This window comes from Saccoglossus kowalevskii, chromosome 4, assembly GCF_978046115.1.
Source record: "Saccoglossus kowalevskii chromosome 4, keSacKowa6.1, whole genome shotgun sequence".
NCBI classification, from domain to species: domain Eukaryota; kingdom Metazoa; phylum Hemichordata; class Enteropneusta; family Harrimaniidae; genus Saccoglossus; species Saccoglossus kowalevskii.
The window spans coordinates 40,095,609-40,114,464 of NC_140644.1; the positions used below are offsets into that span (position 1 = coordinate 40,095,609).

The 18,856-nt window shown below is 36.6% G+C and overlaps 3 protein-coding genes across 3 annotated transcripts; 2 read left to right on the plus strand and 1 right to left on the minus strand.

The window, feature by feature from the left end:
• Window positions 1-838: 838 nt before the first annotated feature.
• LOC100373501 (uncharacterized) lies at window positions 839-3,342 on the plus strand. The gene is made up of 5 exons (XM_002731050.4): window positions 839-970; window positions 1,343-1,392; window positions 2,099-2,264; window positions 2,514-2,639; window positions 2,876-3,342. Exons 1-5 carry the CDS (start codon window positions 937-939, stop codon window positions 2,911-2,913), a joined length of 414 nt encoding a protein of 137 aa, XP_002731096.1. The 5' UTR covers window positions 839-936; the 3' UTR covers window positions 2,914-3,342.
• Window positions 3,343-3,707: 365 nt separating this feature from the next.
• LOC144355148 (uncharacterized) lies at window positions 3,708-4,709 on the plus strand. Its single transcript, XM_078010567.2, has 2 exons — window positions 3,708-3,974; window positions 4,292-4,709. The coding sequence occupies exons 1-2, from the start codon at window positions 3,825-3,827 to the stop codon at window positions 4,613-4,615; spliced, it is 474 nt and encodes a 157-aa protein (XP_077866693.1). The 5' UTR covers window positions 3,708-3,824; the 3' UTR covers window positions 4,616-4,709.
• A 1,137-nt stretch (window positions 4,710-5,846) lies between these two features.
• On the minus strand, window positions 5,847-18,212 carry LOC100372903 (polyunsaturated fatty acid lipoxygenase ALOX15B-like). The gene is made up of 15 exons (XM_002731046.4): window positions 17,567-18,212; window positions 13,145-13,189; window positions 12,880-13,005; window positions 11,920-12,020; window positions 11,347-11,476; window positions 11,044-11,139; window positions 10,770-10,866; window positions 9,157-9,274; window positions 8,746-8,838; window positions 8,452-8,512; window positions 7,988-8,093; window positions 7,803-7,897; window positions 7,104-7,277; window positions 6,749-6,912; window positions 5,847-6,357 (listed from the first exon to the last, which is right to left on the minus strand). Exons 1-15 carry the CDS (start codon window positions 18,104-18,106, stop codon window positions 6,240-6,242), a joined length of 2,064 nt encoding a protein of 687 aa, XP_002731092.2. The 5' UTR covers window positions 18,107-18,212; the 3' UTR covers window positions 5,847-6,239.
• Window positions 18,213-18,856: the final 644 nt, after the last annotated feature.

Below are 18,856 nucleotides of genomic sequence, written 5' to 3' on the forward strand. Positions count from 1 at the left end.
CATGTTCCCCCTAAGGTGTGCGAAACCAAATTTCCTGATAAATCAAATCCGTGCTGTGTAGACCATTGCTGTAAAACAGTTTATACTGCGTCAACAAGTTTACATTTCTGGTCTTAAGACGAACGAAAATAATTATAACAGAATGATACAGAACTGTATCGAGGCATCGAATAACGTAAAGATGAGGATAAATTCTCAATGCGAACCTACATTTTGTATTTCGCGCACAGTTGAACATGTCGAATATCTCGAATTTGTTTTCAATAATAATCTACAATTAATGTTTTGAATTCTCTAATACTTAATAAACATGTCTAGCAATGTGATCATACGGTGAAAGTAGGATATAACCGGTTGCACAGGAGAGTTCCATCATAATAATTTTAAAAGATGAATGAACAAATATGCAAATGAAGATCAGTTATCAGACTAATGAAAATATTTGTTTCCAGTAATGTTGATGTTTCTAGGTAAAAAAAAAATAGAATACTCGAATGATAACGCTGAAATAATTCTAACATAATTTTAGACACGAATTGTGGAAAAATAAAAAAAATAAAAACAATGACAAAATTGTAAAAAAATATTTTATTGATATCATTAAACTTGAATAACGAATGATGTGATATTTGCGTGGCAATCTCTGACGTCATAGTGGTAATTCACATATCTCCCGAATAAAATTAATCTGGTCATACAAATAAAAGGACAATTATGACGTCTACAGAAGCATACAATAACGATAATGTTCAATGAACATGTCATTATTACTCGTCGCGTGATGATCACGTGATTTGTTGGTTGTCATAGCAATACTTCATCACTGAACGTTGTGACCTTCAGTGCATTGATGAAGGACTTCGCCATCATGATGTTGTCTTCGTTGTTTTAAGGCGTCGCATCACCTTTACTACGGCTTGTATCCACACCAGAAACATGCCGATCAAAATGAATAACCTCCAGGAGGCGGGTGAGTGAGTGAGATATAGTATTCCAATATAAATAACCCATAGCTCTAACCCAAATATTAATATAACATGTTAATTGTGCTACAATATATTAAAAATAAATCATTGTCTTTCATCGCAGCGGAATAAATAAATAAGTAAATATTGTATCGTATTATTATCAATGTATGTGAAATAGCAGTGTATGTTTCATTCATGTCAACCCATAGCAACAATATCGAGTATGTGTTCCATTGACCTTGACCAGACTATTATTATTATTATGTGAAAAAATTATGTCAATTCAACCATCTGCCGTGATATTTAGTGATCTAGTACAAATAAAGTTAATATAAAATAATTAAACATAATATATTCGTTTCTTATATTTATAGCTTTTTATGGCGACTGTCGAGACATCCTGAAAGCATTGGAGCAGGGACAGGTAAGGACAAACACGGCATTATACGCGATACGCGTGTACGGACGATGATGCGCCTATGCATGGGTGTGATAGCGATGATGTCAAACGGAGGACGCTGTGTTTTCCCGCCTTATGTAAACGTTTACGTTTGAAGTACTGTTATTTGTTATCAATGTGTGTGTGTGTCTTTATACCACCCTTTGTGGCCTCTCTGTATTAACAACATATACAAAGCCAACATACTTTCCTTTGAACATGCATATTATTTACACAGATACACTGTTCTGCACACTGAGTTCACGACAACATCGCACGTGTCACCTTCACTGTGGCCCATGTGTGAACTGCATTTGTAACATGTTTTGTTTTGTTTTGTTTTTATCAAAACTTTATTACTACCTGTATATTACTATTTTATATAATGTTTCTCTACGTTATTGTATATTGATAAATAGACGAATCTCCGATTTTGACTGGAAAACAGTGCAAATGAAGTCACCTTATTACAAAAATCATGAGTCAGACTATATTTTAAAATAAAAGCATAATAAATAGGTATAAACATGGAACTTGAGATATAACAACATATTTTAATATATATGGAATACAACTTGAAATTTCAACAGGGAAAACAAATCAAGTATCAGACTAGTGAACGAAGTACCCCATGATCCATTTCGTTAATATTTTGTGTATATGCAGACTATTTTATATGATGGTGTTTTAGGAGCCGAACGCCTTCGACAAGACCGGTACGAGTGCGGTACATAAAGCAGCTGCTAATGGCCGAACCAAGGCACTTCATGTCCTGGTGGAACACGGTGGTAATGTTAATTTACGGGACAGCACAGGATGTACGGCTTTGCACGCAGCGGCCAGAAATGGACATCTAAGTAAGTCGAATATATATCGTTGTCATGGTAATATATGTTAGAGATGATAATATTCTTTATTGTGATCGATGAAATACAGTAAAGTGTAGATATTATGAAATTTGTGATAATGTATGTTATTTTCTTTATGTTCCGAATAATCACCATAGCTACATACTAGTATTGATAATAATATTATAATTTGATCTTCTTCAAAATCTCAGTTAGTGTGTGCATGTGGAATGAGTTACCTGAATACTTTGTCTTCAGATACATTAAAATGGCTGGTAGAACACGGGGGAGATATCAAAGTAGAATCAACGAAAGGAAACACGCCCAGACTAAGTGCCAAGTCACAATCACAGAGCGAGGTCGTTGCATATCTCAAGAAATTAGGTATGTGTCAATCTTAATATCACGTGACACCGAGACAGAGGCGAGAAACTCGACGATAATATGACAGTGTTGATACTCACTCAATGTCACCCTAACGCTTCTCAGTTTATTTTTAGCTGCCTTAATAGTGCCTTAGGACCCCCTCGCAAATTTGAGGTTGAAGTGTTCTTGTCTTCAAGTCGTTACTCGATTTGCCACGTATCGCAGCTAATAATTGACTCCCTTTTATATTATAGAACGAGAGAAGTTTGACTGGGAGACTGAAGAAGTTTAACAGTTTTTAATACAGATAAACTCTTTACTCGTAGCCCGTATTATCCAATTTTTATTGCCAGTCACCATGAACCGAGGCGGACTGAATTGGGGACAGGATTTGTCTTGCATCACAGGAATTCTGTGCACATAATTATGTTGAAATATGTTTGAGAGAGATAGCAAGCAAGTGAGACAATGATGTGCGGGTGCATTGTACGACATTGTAGTCAATCATGGGTAAGGGCAATATAATAGTTGAAAAGGAGGAGTGGGTGATGCCAAAATACACTAGGCTTAGTATAGTAAGGGAAGTAAACATATTAGAACTGTACTAAAACACATGTAATTAATTTAAACTATTTACACCAATATTTCACCAATACACTTCTTTCTTTCAAATAATTGTATATAATTGCATTGAGACTAAATAATAAACATAGTACGTGTATACCAGTGCTTTATGAATAATTGTTTGAAATGATAATGGCTACGGTCAGTAACCTGTCACTAACCAAGTGTCTTTACTGCAGTGGACCTCGTGTGTTCGTTGCTGACTGTTACTGATGTATACACGCTACTGTGAAAGGGAAATTACGTCAAAGACGGTAATTTAGAGGTGAATATTTATATAAGTAGTATTACTTAAATACATACTCTATAGTTTCTATGTTTTAAGTGTTTGGGAAACTTGCACTACCGTTTCGCGCTCCTTTTGTGTCGAGTTTAGAATACTTCTATGAGCGCGCAAAGATGCATTCACGTTTTTTTTGAAAACATTCGAACACGGGACGTTTTTACGACCTGCTTCCCTAACTAGACGTTCGTTCGAATATCATAGAGTATTTAAATTTGCAGGTTAATTGTTAGAGTAGTTTTATTTTGTCTCTTAATTAACAACGAACGGCAACTCTCAAAGTAAATGAAGTAATAATGGAAGAGGATATCAGAAATCAACGAGGTGACTTGCGGGATAGCACGAAACGAAAGAAGAATTTCGACGTTCTCGATGTTCTTGAACCATCCAAGAGGAAACATGGTATTACCAAAGATACCCGTGTTAAAGAAAATAAGAAGACAGAGGTATTACACAATTAGCGCATGAATGAAAGTTGTATAGTATTTGATACGTGGAAAGACACTTGGTTTAGAGGTGTGTCATATTTGTTCTTTGCTTCTGAAGAATGAGGCACCCTGGGCCTGAATGACACGTCACATTCTACTGTATATACATGTAGTAGTTTATGTCTAACTATTAAGTTAACACGTACAAAAATACGTTCTAAAGCACCGCTATCTTGCCCTAATATTCAGAGATATATTTAGGTATTTAATTTTCCATACAAAATACTATCCTCATTAGTACCTAAACCCGTGATACTGTGACCTTTGTTGTCTAGGAACGACAGAAGATGACGCCTTTTCACATTATCAGGGCCGAGAAAATCATCGCAAAGCGAGACCTAGACCAGCCATCTGGCAACCCCCTCGATTTGGATGAAATCAAACTTGTGAGGGCGCACCGAATTATCAGAGACGATGAACAAAATGATGAAGACGGCGAAGATGAAATACCATACATTGACGAAAATTCTGACGATGAAAACAGTGACGAAGTGGTGTATATTTCATCTGTATTTAACACTGTGGGCATTCTGTGTGGATGTAGTCGTCACTATAGACGGGACGGCGTCATTCAAGCCAGACGGCTCAAACATCCATAAACGTCAACAGTGTTCAAATCCTGTTTTTTGATATTTTTATATGATATGATATATGTATGAAAGGTAAATATAATCATGATAATGACATGTATAACCCATTGTCTGTAATATTTACAATCCACTGTGATGACGTCAACTGTGTCTCTATAAATTATATTTTCAAATGATATGAAAGAGGGCAGAAGCTAATAACTATGAACAAATGTTCGTTAGGAAAAAAATGTGCTTTGTCTCAATGTCCAACTATCTAATTATACATGTAGAGCTTATCAACTTACTCTTCCTTCAAAGAAACGTAGTTACTTACCTACCCTCCAAATATTTGTGTAATCGGTCCAAGTTTGTCGGACGGAGGCGTTCACGATTGGTTCGTTGTATGAAAATATGTTTTTTTAGACGACTCGATAAAAACAGATATATTTGAAAAGACTTTATCTATTCGATTATTGTTTATTGGTACTCATTGTTTTACAGACCACTGCTATGTAAAAAAAAGCACAGCACATGTACAAAAATATGTAATTGTTTGTCTATCAAATGCCATAGAGCAAAGCTGTGTACAGAAAATAAGAGGCGTATCGCCAGTATTAAAAGCGGTGTATAGACACGGTGTGCCCGGATAATAGGCACGATGATATTACAAACAAGATAATGATGATATGTTCAGCATTGCACTTACAAGAGCGCATTTCTCATATTCATCCAATAAAATCATGCACGTGACTAAAAAGTCAACAAGGTGTTTTTGTTCAAGGTACGACAGTGACCATAACCAATATTCGTAGGCACTTTACGTAAATGCTTTTTTTTTTAACTCTACGCTACATTATATGATAACGCTATAAATTATGTGATAACCTAAAACTTCATAAGATATTTAAACTACTAAGCATAATAAAAACGCTATTTTCACTATGACACGAAATACTACAGCTACCTTCACCACTCTTTGTTTTACTAACAGTGACAACTTGCATTATTGCAAGATATACAAAACAAAATTCCGGTTACTCTAGAAACTACTAAAAGTACTAAATCATTGTTACTACGGTCACTACTACTGCACAAGTTTTTTTAAATAATTTTATAAAAACAAGAGTATGTTGTGATCGTGGTCTTTGCAATCTAATCTGCTCGTTTATGTCATATACTCTATACAGCCTATGGTTCAGCATGATATGAATATGTATTCTATCTACACACGTGGCCTTTTGTTATTACACAATACAACTTTCTTTAAAGCATAAGCCTGCAAGATATCCGGCAACTTTATTCGAAGACCGGGCGACATTTTGCCGGTCTATGATGGACTGGTGGAATATTAATTTTGTCGTGGAACAATTACAATTTTTAATTATTCTATTAAAAGGGTTTTTGAGTAATTTAAAAAGTTATCAGTAATTTTCCATCACGGGCACTGATTCATTGATATTTCCGTTCTGCGTTTTTTTTTTTTCAAAAAATGTCTGCGGTGTTTTGTTGTTGTTGTTGTTGTTGTTGTTGTTGTTGTTGTTTTTTGTTTTTTTGCAAAACTGTGAATACCTTACGCAATTTACTGAAAAATGACGGGATATTTATGTGTAGGTTGTTATCTTAGTAGAAAATAAAACGTAATGTGATCGTCTCAGATGCATACAGAATTCGGCACTATAGCAGGGTGGAGGTAGTCATAGTGATGACCCTGGCGTCCCTTGTTGCGCATGTTGATACCTTTAGATATTTCTCTCAACTCGTTGCGAAATCTGAAAAATATAAAAATAATGATACTATGAAGTCTGATGCATTCTTAGATGAGATCACACAACTATCTCTGTAAATAGGTTATACCAATCAACAACATGTAACATTGATAAATATGGAGCTAAAACAGTTGCGGAAAAAGAATGCTCCGAATATTATCACTCTCAGAAATTCTAAAATGTATGTATTTATTTAAGCTGAGACAGGATGTGAGTAATTCACACAATTATAAATATTAATACATGTATCGCAAATGAGCTTCTATATTCAAATTGGACTTGTGACGGTTTCCGGCGTACCATGTCGGTACCTAGTCGGACCCACCAGGGATAAATACTTTGACATTCTTATTATCATTAATACGTCATTATGACGTCATTGGGTTAAACTCACTGTCGCAATGATGACAGTCCTATTGGATCATACAGGAACTGTACTTCATATTCTGACAAATGGTTGCCATGGTGACCACTGAATATTTTGGAGATTGCCATGATGTCAACTGTAGTATCTTTGGACGGCAAGCACTTAACAATATCGCTGACTCGGAGCGCTTTCTGTGGAAAGATGTGTACAGTGTTCTCTACATTATGGTTGTCATGGTATCAATATATGTGCAAATATTACAGAACATAACCTGTGATCAAATTAGAAATGCCGTAATTCTTTCGATTTCTTAGACATCGCGAGCACATTAACCTTAAACTGGGACAATGAGAACGCTATTTGAAATGAGAATCACACGAACCTTTTTCTTTGGCGGCGCTTCTTTCAACAAGGTTGGGTAATTCGGCGGGTAACCATATTCGTCATATTGTGGGCACGTGACAGCAGCGTGATGTACGCTACATGTGAACAGTATGCCAGAAACAGTGTTGATAAGCTCGTCTAACGTACCAAACATATCAATACCAGGAACACCCTGTTAACAAGACACGCTCGTTGAGACTCCTTAGAGAACTTGAAGTGGATATGTTAGACCTTTGCAATACCCATTACTAGTATATGATACTAGTAGGAAGGAGCATTTTCCAACAGCTCTCTTTACACCCAACTACTGGATTCGTAGTCCCCTGTATTGAATCCAAGCATTGTTACTCTATGCGCAAGGTACTATGGGATGGATAATGTGATTTGGCATCCATGAAAACTTTCGACTTAACTTAACGTCCATTTCACATATCAAATACCACATTGCCTGGTTAACGCCAGGATAGCGCATTAAACTGCTATTTGATAGAGAGGTGGTAGCACAGTCCTGCCATGTAGTGAATATGGCTTATGTGTCAAAAATGCGTGTCAACCCGAGCACTTGCAATTTGCACATACAAAAAAAACGTCAGGGAAGACAACAGTGACATTCAATGTCCAGAACTGTCGCCTGGCACAAAAAACATTTGAAAAAACAAAAACAAAAAAACACTATATTGTTGATGTCATTACGCACCTGAAGTCCACAACCACCCTCCTCTAAAGACTCCACAAGTTCTTCTCTCCATTTCTGTACTTCTGAGTCTTGCTCAATGTCCTCCATACTATTCTCTGTTAACAAAGAGAGTACAGTGAAAGTCACGTTCAAGCAAAGTCTAAATAAAACAATATACGAGACGAGATATGTAAAATTTGACTTACTGTAATGTCCGGATAGCACAGTTCTAACGTATCTCCTGATGGCACCATCTAATGCAAATGCATCGTCACGGTACGGGTAGTACGGCAGAAGGTTCACATCCAATACCTATAAGATCGTATCGTATGTTACACTCTCCTCATTACACAGTGTGATTCGTAATTGCTCTCAGTACCGTATTTTGAGAAAATTAGCAAAATATTATTCAAATATTTTCAGAACAATTCCATAGAATACAATGTTAAAGAAATAATACTGTTTGGCAATTATTAAAACCCATTATTTTTTTAAAAATAATTCTCAACAAAAAATCATTATGTACGTTTTCACCATACGTCACTAGACGATTCTCATATCTCCATCATAAGAACCAATGGTAAACATTACCGAGCAAGAAGCCCGAACAATACCGAGTATGAAGCCCGAACAATACCGAATACCCCATAAAATGACGCAGTACACTAACCCCTCTGTTCTGCAAATCTCTCTGCAATGTGCCTTGAATATTCAATCTCCATTTCTCAAAGCTGAAATAAAACATTTAAATGTTAGTTTTGAAAATACCACAAAGACATTTATTTATCATCTATTCATCTCTAAACATATTACAGATCAGTCAAACTAAAATAAATCTAGATCTAATCAACGAACCACAATTACGTTCATAACACAATGAGACGTAATAGAAAACTGCGCTTCACACCCGCAACATAGTGTGACGTAAATAAACACCACACGTTGTGACGTATTATACACACACCTTCTTCTAGTTATTTCATTGAGTCCTACGATTCCAATGTTGGTATTTGTATCCATCCAGCCTCCAGGGTTTAGTATGTATGACAATGCTCGGCTACATGGGAAATAAAACATGTAAGTAACATTATTAATAAACATTGTCAAATAAATGTATATTACTACCGGTAAATATTACTGTTATTGTGTAAGTTCGAGAATGGTTGATCTTTGACGTCATGTTCACGCCGCTGTTGACTTAGGACATCGTTCATTGGCTAAATAGCACGATGGCGACAGAAATGATGACGACTCCATAGAAGCCCACATTTAGTTGGTTAGGTATAAGTCAATCATTTCTTGGCACATCTTAAAATATTCGTAATAACGCACTTTACATGTGCCATAACAATTCGGGGCATTTAAAAACACCTACTTGTTAACTGCCATAAGGTGGACGAAATGTGGTGCCAGTATTTTAAAAATAGGATGGGACGAGGATAGATTTCTATGGGTACACACAGCTATAGACTCCATGATAAAATGAGACAAACCTAGAAATTAACGAAAGTTAAAAATTGTAGATAAACATAATATAAAACAGAGTAGGTGTCTTAATGTATTGGTTACCAAGGGTTGCAAGTAATTACGAACTACTAAGTACTGTAAAATGACTAATTTTCACTTGGTTTAAATTTCCCTGATTTGGCATTTCAGGCATATTCAATGGGTTTGAAATTCACGGTTTTATCATTTAGATAATGTGTTCTATGCTAAATTTTACATATTCACTGGATTAGCATATTTTGCAGACAGCAAAATAAGCAAAATTAAAACCCAGAGAAACATTATCATAGATAGAACACGTTATTTGAAAACCATGAATATCATTTTCATTGATAGACCACGTTATTTTAGAACAGTAAATACCATATTCATAGATATACCACGATATCATTGATAACAGTAAATACTATATTCATTGACAGACCACGATATGATTGATAACAGTAAATACTATATTCATAGATATACCACGATATCATTGATAACAGTAAATACTATATTCATAGATAGACCATGATATCATTGATAACAGTAAATACTATATTCATAGATAGACCACGATATCATTGATAACAGTAAATACTATATTCATTGATAGACCACGATATCATTGATAACAGTAAATACTATATTCATTGATAGACCACGATATCATTGATAACAGTAAATACTATATTCATTGATAGACCACGATATCATTGATAACAGTAATTACTATATTCATTTATAGACCACGATATCATTGATAACAGTAAATACTATACTCATTGGTAGACCACGATATTATTGATAACAGTAAATACTATATTCATAGATATACCACGATATCATTGATAACAGTAAATACTATATTCATAGATAGACCACGATATCATTGATAACAATAAATACTATACTCATTGGTAGACCACGATATCATTGATAACAGTAAATACTATATTCATTGATAGACCACGATGTCATTGATGACAGTAAATACTATATTCATTGATAGACCACGATATCATTGATAACAGTAAATACTATATTCATAGATAGACCACGATATCATTGATAACAGTAAATACTATATTCATAGATAGACCACGATATCATTGATAACAGTAAATACTATATTCATTGATAGACCACGATATCATTGATAACAGTAAATACTATATTCATAGATAGACCACGATATCATTGATAACAGTAAATACTATATTCATTGATAGACCACGATATCATTGATAACAGTAAATACTATATTCATTGATAGACCACGATGTCATTGATAACAATAAATACTATATTCATAGATAGACCACGATATCATTGATAACAGTAAATACTATATTCATTGATAGACCACGATATCATTGATAACAGTAAATACTATATTCATTGATAGACCACGATGTCATTGATAACAGTAAATGCCAAATAATACCGAGCATGTCATAAACATATATTGTCCGCTTCACTACGAATGAAGTTACTTACCAATATGTGCCCATGTTTGTTGGTAAGTGGACTCGGCGTGGTTGTACCACATTTTAGCCATCAACCATGTGTACTGGGGGTCCGATGGAAGGAACACCTTCAAGACAGAATATCAACAGATAACATGAGTGCTTGGTTCGTGGGTCGCTGTAGATATTGGCATTACTTGAGATGGGTAGAATGTAAACGAACAAGTTGTTTCTTTAAATACAACTAACATCATATCGCAGTGGTACTACAAATTTAATAGTAAATAAAAAATAAGTCAACGCACCGGATTATCTTTGTTTCTTGTTTGATATAGTTGTATCGCAACAGGTTTTAACTCTTTAGCATTGTTCAAGTAAAATAAGGCGATAGGAGCGGCCACCTGAAATAGTATTATCATATAATACATCATATCATATCACTTCATATTATATCATAACATATCTGTATTATAACATAACATCGCCACATCAATATCAAATCACACATATACCATTTTTTATCATATTCTATCATATCATATCTTATTATAAGTGTTATGAGAAGATTCACCTTTGACACACAAAATATGCACATTAATATAACTTACTTGACCTCTCTGACACGGTATATCTGTTAATATCTCTAAGTTAATCACAAACATTCTCCGCAGTTCTATGGCAGCCGCCAGAGAATAACCTTCCAGAAAGGGCTCCACCATGCGGTCAGTTACGTATAGCCTACAAATATACGACGTCATAGTTACAATGTTACAGGTTAATATGTAATACATTATAATAATATATATTCGTTAAACTCATTCCCCAGATTTTGATCACATGACAATATAGAAAAAAATGTAAAATGAACTTGATAACACTGGATTTTATTGGTACATAAACATGTAGCCGTTATGTCAGTAGCAGGGTCATTATGCTGCTAGGTTCTACAGAATAACAAGCTCGGTCTGAACGAATACTTCTACCCACTACGGAGTTACGCTAAGGACGAGTGGACATAGTCTTGTTTGTTGGTCGTTATGGTAACAGCCGATGGAATGTTTAGAATGTTACACACAATATACATGGCAATCTTATGAGTGTAACCTGAAGTGATCGTCTTCATCTAAGGGTCGACCAAAGGTCAACTTGCTGAATGTGCTTTTGAGGTGATTAAAACGTACTTTTCTGGTATCTTGGTACACAGGCTGATCAGCATGGGGCAACATCCACCAAGTCGCTGCTCACCAAAATGTTTATCACTCTGCCAGTCATGATCTAAACACTACGGACATAAATTAATAAACTATCAATGTGCTAGTGTAATATCACATACTACTGTGGATATACTTCGTAATCAAAGCAAACAAAGTAACATCTACTATACTGTAAACTAATTAATTATTCACTGGGTTTTAATTTCGCTATTCTCGCTGATAAGTGAAATCCGCTAAATGATATGTGCACGTGTACGTGTAAAATGAAACTCATTGTTTGGTAATCCCAGTGAATATAATTACAATCAAGTATCAAACAGTAAAATTAAAATCCAGTGAAATTTAATGCATTTACAGTATTGCAATTGACAACAGTGATGTTCCATATCATCGATACATTTCTCTAACGTGATGCCCCGATTTCAGGTCACGTGCTACACACTAGTAAATGTAATTAGTGACTAACGTTCAAATAATGAGCACAGTAAAGTGAAAAGATTGCATTTTACCATTGGTGACAGGGACATTGTTAATATTTTTACATTCTTTCTAAAGAAAAAGGTTTAACATTGAATATAATAAACCCGGGGGTCACTGGCCTTTCGATTTGGTAAGGGTGTACGGCAGGGGGTAGTTATCGTCGCTTGGGACTCAATTCACGCGCGTACGCAGGCGACGACCCCCTCCGCTTTAAATAATCTAATATATCCATGTTAAATGTTTCAAAATTGTACAAATTTATTTATGTACGCTCTCACATAACAGTATTCTAGTTGACACGCACTACAAAGTTAGTATATTAAATAACATTACCTTATGTTATCATCATTCATTGTAGGTAAATTATGTTACCGAGTAAATATGGTGAATATTGTATTTTATTCAGTTGCCGTGGGAACATCCAACTTTTGTGAGACGATTGCTTACCCTTGGTTTCTCAAAATCGCCCCGATAAACAGACATCATTTCCTCGAAAGACTCCCATTCACCACATCCAATGTCTTCAAGTTGATTTTCTTCAATGAGACGTTGTTTTCTTTTACCAATATCCCACTGTAAAATACATGTTATCAGAATAGCAACTGACGTCATCAGCACGTTGCTGTTTAACACATAATACTGATAACCAATGAGTTAAAACCTTTTTTTTTCGAAGTGTCAACCTTGAAAGGTATTTTTACCATTGACCTACCTTTTCGGGAAACGAGAATTCTTCATCAACAGGTAAAGATTTCACCTAAAACATCAAATTGTGACACTTTTGAATGATTTTTATGAATATAAGAGAATAATGCATAGACAAAATAGTAACGTTTATGGTGATTGTGCGCGTCAAATAAAACTGTGAGCGCCATACTTTATTAATTTGTCAGAATTCTGGAAACTAACTTCAAGTTGTAGAAAAGTGTATTTTTCAAAGCAAAATTAAACCACAATTTGTAATGGCAATTTTAAAAGTAAAATAAAATACTACGCTATTTTGGAAAATTGTTTTTCAAAGCCTAGTAACAACACTCAACTGCGTGTATTGCGTTGCAAGTCGGAAAACTGCTGTTCACCACATGAGATAGGGAATCTTTTAAACGGAGAGCACAGTTTTCTGATAAAGGAAAGGTTTACCATTTGAATTCAGGGGGGCTATTTTAACATATACGTTTACACCAGTTATTTTTTCAATGTAGTATATAAATATAAATACATTTTGCTCACCGTTAATCTACCCCCCCCCCCAATCTACATACTTCCATATACAGCTTCCCCTTTGCAACCCTTTTTAAGTGCATCTTAGTTATGCACTAAATAAACGCCATATACTTTTATTCATCATGATGATAACAAAAACAGTACAATTCGACCGATACTAACATGGATTCTGTTCTTTCCATTATACGGCACGTGTGTTTGATTTCAGTGGAATGTGCATTGTGAAGAATACGAGATATGACTTTATAATCCGAGCCACATTGTTCTGGGTCACTGCGAGCATAGTGGATTTCATATTCGCGTACGATATACATCATCAGTTGCCAGGACCTAGACTTCAGTTACGTTAATTCAAATGCCCCGACATTAATCTTGTGATATATATATATATATATATATCTTATTCATACACAGCATCAACAAATGTGCCACTCATCTCAACTTATACCGTGATGCAAGACATAAAAATTAATATAGCGAAAAATCAGAGCTGCAGATCGACAGTGGATAGTGACACCGTTTGTATTTGTGTAAGTGTCAAAATATAGTAGTGTCTAGACATACCACTCACTGACTCGAAGAATGTCATCTACAATGTAACCAACGAATATTATTATAAACATGGCTTACGGTGATTACTCTAAATGCACGAAGTCACCCTAGTCGTCCCCGGCGTTGATAAACACGTAACACCCGTTTGATGTTTAGTGTTTCAGTAAATCGCTGTAATTAGCCATTATCAATTCATTAACTGTAATGAACATGACCCATGTCCAGTCATCAATAAGTATAATACAATATAGTAAAACATAACCCGAGTGCAATACTCTGTGCATGACGGACAATTTCGACCATTTAGCTTTTTGTAACCACAATAAACCTCATTTCTTTAACTATATTAATCAAATTAACTATATTTAACTATATTAATTAACTATAATTAACTATATTAACTATATTAATATTAACTATATTAATATTAACTATATTAATTAACTATAATTAACTATATTAATCAAATTATCCCACGCATCATTGTGTATAATTTGGAGCTTATAGAATTCACTGTAACTGCGTCGGCGTGTACGTTTTGTACAACACGATCACTGAATCATGATGCATAGAGTTCATATGCTTTGATATAATAAGATTGTCCACATTTCAGTTATTTACATGTAGTATGACTGATAAATAATTACACATCACATAAATCAACGACGATATAAACGAAATGATGTTCATCGCTAGCAAATATCAGGTGAATGAACTATTGTGAACTTTAAATCACCATATTAGATAATTTCACCCCTCCGTTTTCTCCCTGTAATGCTCTACAATCAGTGCCTTCTTTGCATTCAATGCGTTCACCTCCCTTCCTGTCTGCTGTCAATGCGTTCCCCTCCCTTCCCGAAAAGCTTTGCAATCAATGCGTTCACCTCCCTTGCTGTCTGCTGTCAATACGTTCCCCCTTCCCGTAAAGTTTTGCAATCAATGCGTTTACCTCCCTTCCTGTCTGCTGTCAATGCGTTCCCCTCCCTTCCCGTAAAGCTTTGCAATCAATGCGTTCATCTCCCTTCCCGTAAAGCTTTGCAATCAATGCGTTCACCTTCCTTCCTGTCTGCTGTCAATGCGTTCCCCCCTTCCCGTAAAGCTTTGCAATCAATGCGTTCACCTCCCTTCCTGTCTGCTGTCAATGAGTTCCCCTCCCTTCCCGTAAAGCTTTGCAATCAATGCGTTCCCCTTCCTTCCCGTAAAGCTTTGCAATCAATGCGTTCACCTCCCTTCCTGTCTGCTGTCAATGAGTTCCCCTCCCTTCCCGTAAAGCTTTGCAATCAATGCGTTCCCCTTCCTTCCCGTAAAGCTTTGCAATCAATGCGTTCATCTCCCTTCCTGTCTGCTGTCAATGCGTTCCCCTCCCTTCCCGTAAAGCTTTGCAATCAATGCGTTCACCTCCCTTCCTGTCTGCTGTCAATGCATTCCCCTCCCTTCCCGTAAAGCTTTGCATTCAATGCGTTCTCCTCCCTTCCCGTAAAGCTCTGCCGTCAATGCGTCCCCCTCCCTTCCCGTCTGCAGTCAATGCGTCCCCCTCCCTTCCCGTAAAGCTCTGCAATCAATGCGTTCCCTCCCTTCCCGTGAAGCTCTGCAATTAATGCGTCCCCCTCCCTTCCCGTCTGCAGTCAATGCGTTCCACTCCCTTCCCGTAAAGCTCTGCAGTCAATGGGTTTCCCTCCCTCCCCGTAAAGCTCTGCTGTCAATGAGTTTCCCTCCCTCCCCGTAAAGCTCTGCTGTCAATGCGTTCCCTCCCTTCCCGTAAAGCTCTGCCGTCAATGCGTCCCCCTCCCTTCCCGTCTGCAGTCAATGCGTCCCCCTCCCTTCCCGTCTGCAGTCAATGCGTTCCACTCCCTTCCCGTAAAGCTCTGCAGTCAATGAGTTTCCCTCCCTCCCCGTAAAGCTCTGCTGTCAATGAGTTTCCCTCCCTCCCCGTAAAGCTCTGCTGTCAATGCGTTCCCTCCCTTCCCGTAAAGCTCTGCCGTCAAGCGTCCCCCTCCCTTCCCGTCTGCAGTCAATGCGTAAACCTCTTCAGGCAATGCATCCCCTTTTCTGTAAAGCTTTGCGGTTCTGCAATCAATGCGTCCCTTTCTGCAAAGGTAAAACTCTGCAATCATTGCGTTCTTTTCCACTCCTGTAAAGCTCTATGTACAGTGTAGTGTTCATTAAGTACATTGCATTTCTTGTGACAGTGATCTCATTGTTAAGACTATTCAAAACGAATTCCTCAACATTTAATCTATTTTACAAGTCATGCTCTACGTAAGCAAAATTTGTTTCATTTCACACATTAAACAGAGCTTTGTGAGTAGGCGGTCATCACAGTTTGGCGCCCCTAAAATTGTTCTCAAAGCGTCACATACCGGTAGGATTAATAGTGAACATTATTTCCTTGACTTGACAACTCTCGCATAGCAAAGTGACCGAATGTAGGGTGGTTCTTAAACACACACAGACCATCAGTACATAATATGTCTGTGTTCTACCGTCTCACAAGTAATACGAAATTTGAGAGGGATCTATATGTGGTAATGAAACAAGATTGCTTAACGTATATATGTTGTTGTTGTTGCCCAGACTGCATATTTTATCAGAGGCCTAAGCCTGTAGAATTTTGCGAAAACAAGCTTAGTTTTATTTCTTGGGTACTGTGAGTAGCGCGACTTTGTTTTCCCTGAATGTGACACTATCATTGTTAAAGGCTGTGCAACGATCATTTCTATAAGCTCAAATGTGACCTTCATGATTGTGCACGTATTTCCATGGTGTTTTCCTATGCCGTTTGTGATGTACATGAAGGTCATCTAAACGTACACGTGACATACTATAAAACACGTCAATATTACAAACTATTGTCTTTACTGATATCATCCAACATGTTGCTGGTTGAAACCAACATTGACAGATATTTATATATTACAATTGTTTGCAATGCCTGTACAATGCCTGTACAATGGACATCTATTTTTGTTCGTTGTGTGTTCCTTTGAAATAATATTCAAATTGGATGGCACCTGTGTGCATGGTGTACGTCATAACGTAACCAGCCTTCGATGATGGATTGTTTCTATAAATGCCTACACGATATTTATTTAGACACTACATATCAACCATATCCTTAGAAAGAAAGGAAATATACGCCAAACTGGTCTGCGAGATAACGTACACGAAATCTATATTTTATATCATCAGTATTTAGATGTGTATATTATTTCGTTATATAGTATATAATAGTGTTTTAGAAAATAAGTCAGGAGGAAACGTGACAATATAGTGAATAGAGCTAGCATTCTGTGCGTTGTTGAATATAATGCAAGCCATTGTGACAATTAAAGAAGACAGTGACAAAGCTAAGCCTTACCTGAGGTGGCAATCCTTTTGTTTTCACGTCCAAACTGTACATGCTACGTTTCAAATCAAGTTCTTTGTCACGAATATACATGTCGCTGTCATTTTGTGGCAAAGAAACGCCGTAACGATGAAAATTGTATTTGATATCGGTGTACACCCATCGATGAACGGGGAAGATTGAGATGCAATCTTTTTCGTATATGCTCTCGACTGCGATTCGTTCCACATACCAACCTTCGGGAGCATCTTTCTTTCCTTTGCGCTTTCTTGGTTTGCGCCAAAGTTCTATCTTTTCGATGGGCCCGAAATTTCTAAGACCAGCGATGAGGAACTTGTGTGTAATGGTGAAGCTGTGATGATCGTTGTGTTGTTGAAATACGTACGGGTAGGCTAGCTTCACTTCATGAGAGTGAACGCCATTTTGGTTGTATAGCACCACGTATATATCGTTGGCTTCTGTATAAGTCGCTTCGGGGAGCTGCCCACTGTGCCCCGCTTTCACGTACACGATCACATCTGGATGCTTCTGTCGAGTCACAGCAACTCCCATGGTAAAATAAATGCCAAATGACTGTACTACGACTAAAAAATGGAGAATACACGGAGCGTGTATGTCCCGCGTAAAAGTGCCCTGCCCACTTCAAAACACAATATATACGAATGACTCATACGCAGAATATAAAGGCACAGGTTTTACGTACCATTCAAGTACGCTAACTTTGTTATAACCACTGTGACTCTGACAACTCTCTCCTAAATATTATTTTTTGTTTGAACTTTTAATACGTCAATATAATAAAAATATCATGATATGAGACCCCTACTTTAAAAAGAAACACATAAACGGCCCTGATTGACAAGTAACATGATTTGCATAAGAACTTGTTGTGTCATATAAATACCGCCCAATGACATGTATACTGGAGATTCTAAAAAAATCTCAGTCGAGGTCAAGGAACAATGACATTTGATCGAAAGAGGACACAGATGGCACGTAGCGAAATGTAATTACAAGCAGTCATACCCCCTGCCTATATGTCTATCAGAACGGGCGTTCGGTTTCAGTGCACGTAGGTCGAGGCATTGACCGTGTATCATTACTATGTCAATTCGACACGAAATTAATATATACCCGGCGAAATAGCGATAACATTACACATGTTTAAACTGTGCTAATTGCACACTTTAACTGTAGTCGATTTGCACGATATAGTATTGTTAACTTTACGCCAAGTATACAGTCGGAGTCCAAAAATGTCGAAACATTGTTGGCGTAGTGGACTGGTACCCAAAAAAACTC

Coding starts and splice junctions, on each gene's coding strand:
- LOC100373501 (XM_002731050.4), top strand. CDS start 937: ATGCCGATCAAAATGAATAACCTCCAGGAGGCGG. Junction 2,265..2,513: donor GGCCAGAAATGGACATCTAA/GTAAGTCGAATA, acceptor CTTTGTCTTCAG/ATACATTAAAATGGCTGGTA. Junction 2,640..2,875: donor TGCATATCTCAAGAAATTAG/GTATGTGTCAAT, acceptor TTTATATTATAG/AACGAGAGAAGTTTGACTGG.
- LOC144355148 (XM_078010567.2), top strand. CDS start 3,825: ATGGAAGAGGATATCAGAAATCAACGAGGTGACTTGCGGGATAGCACG. Junction 3,975..4,291: donor AAGAAAATAAGAAGACAGAG/GTATTACACAAT, acceptor TTTGTTGTCTAG/GAACGACAGAAGATGACGCC.
- LOC100372903 (XM_002731046.4), bottom strand. CDS start 18,106: ATGGGAGTTGCTGTGACTCGACAGAAGCATCCAGATGTGATCGTGTAC. Junction 10,867..11,043: donor CAAGAAACAAAGATAATCCG/GTGCGTTGACTT, acceptor TCTGTCTTGAAG/GTGTTCCTTCCATCGGACCC. Junction 8,094..8,451: donor GAGATTTGCAGAACAGAGGG/GTTAGTGTACTG, acceptor ACGATCTTATAG/GTATTGGATGTGAACCTTCT.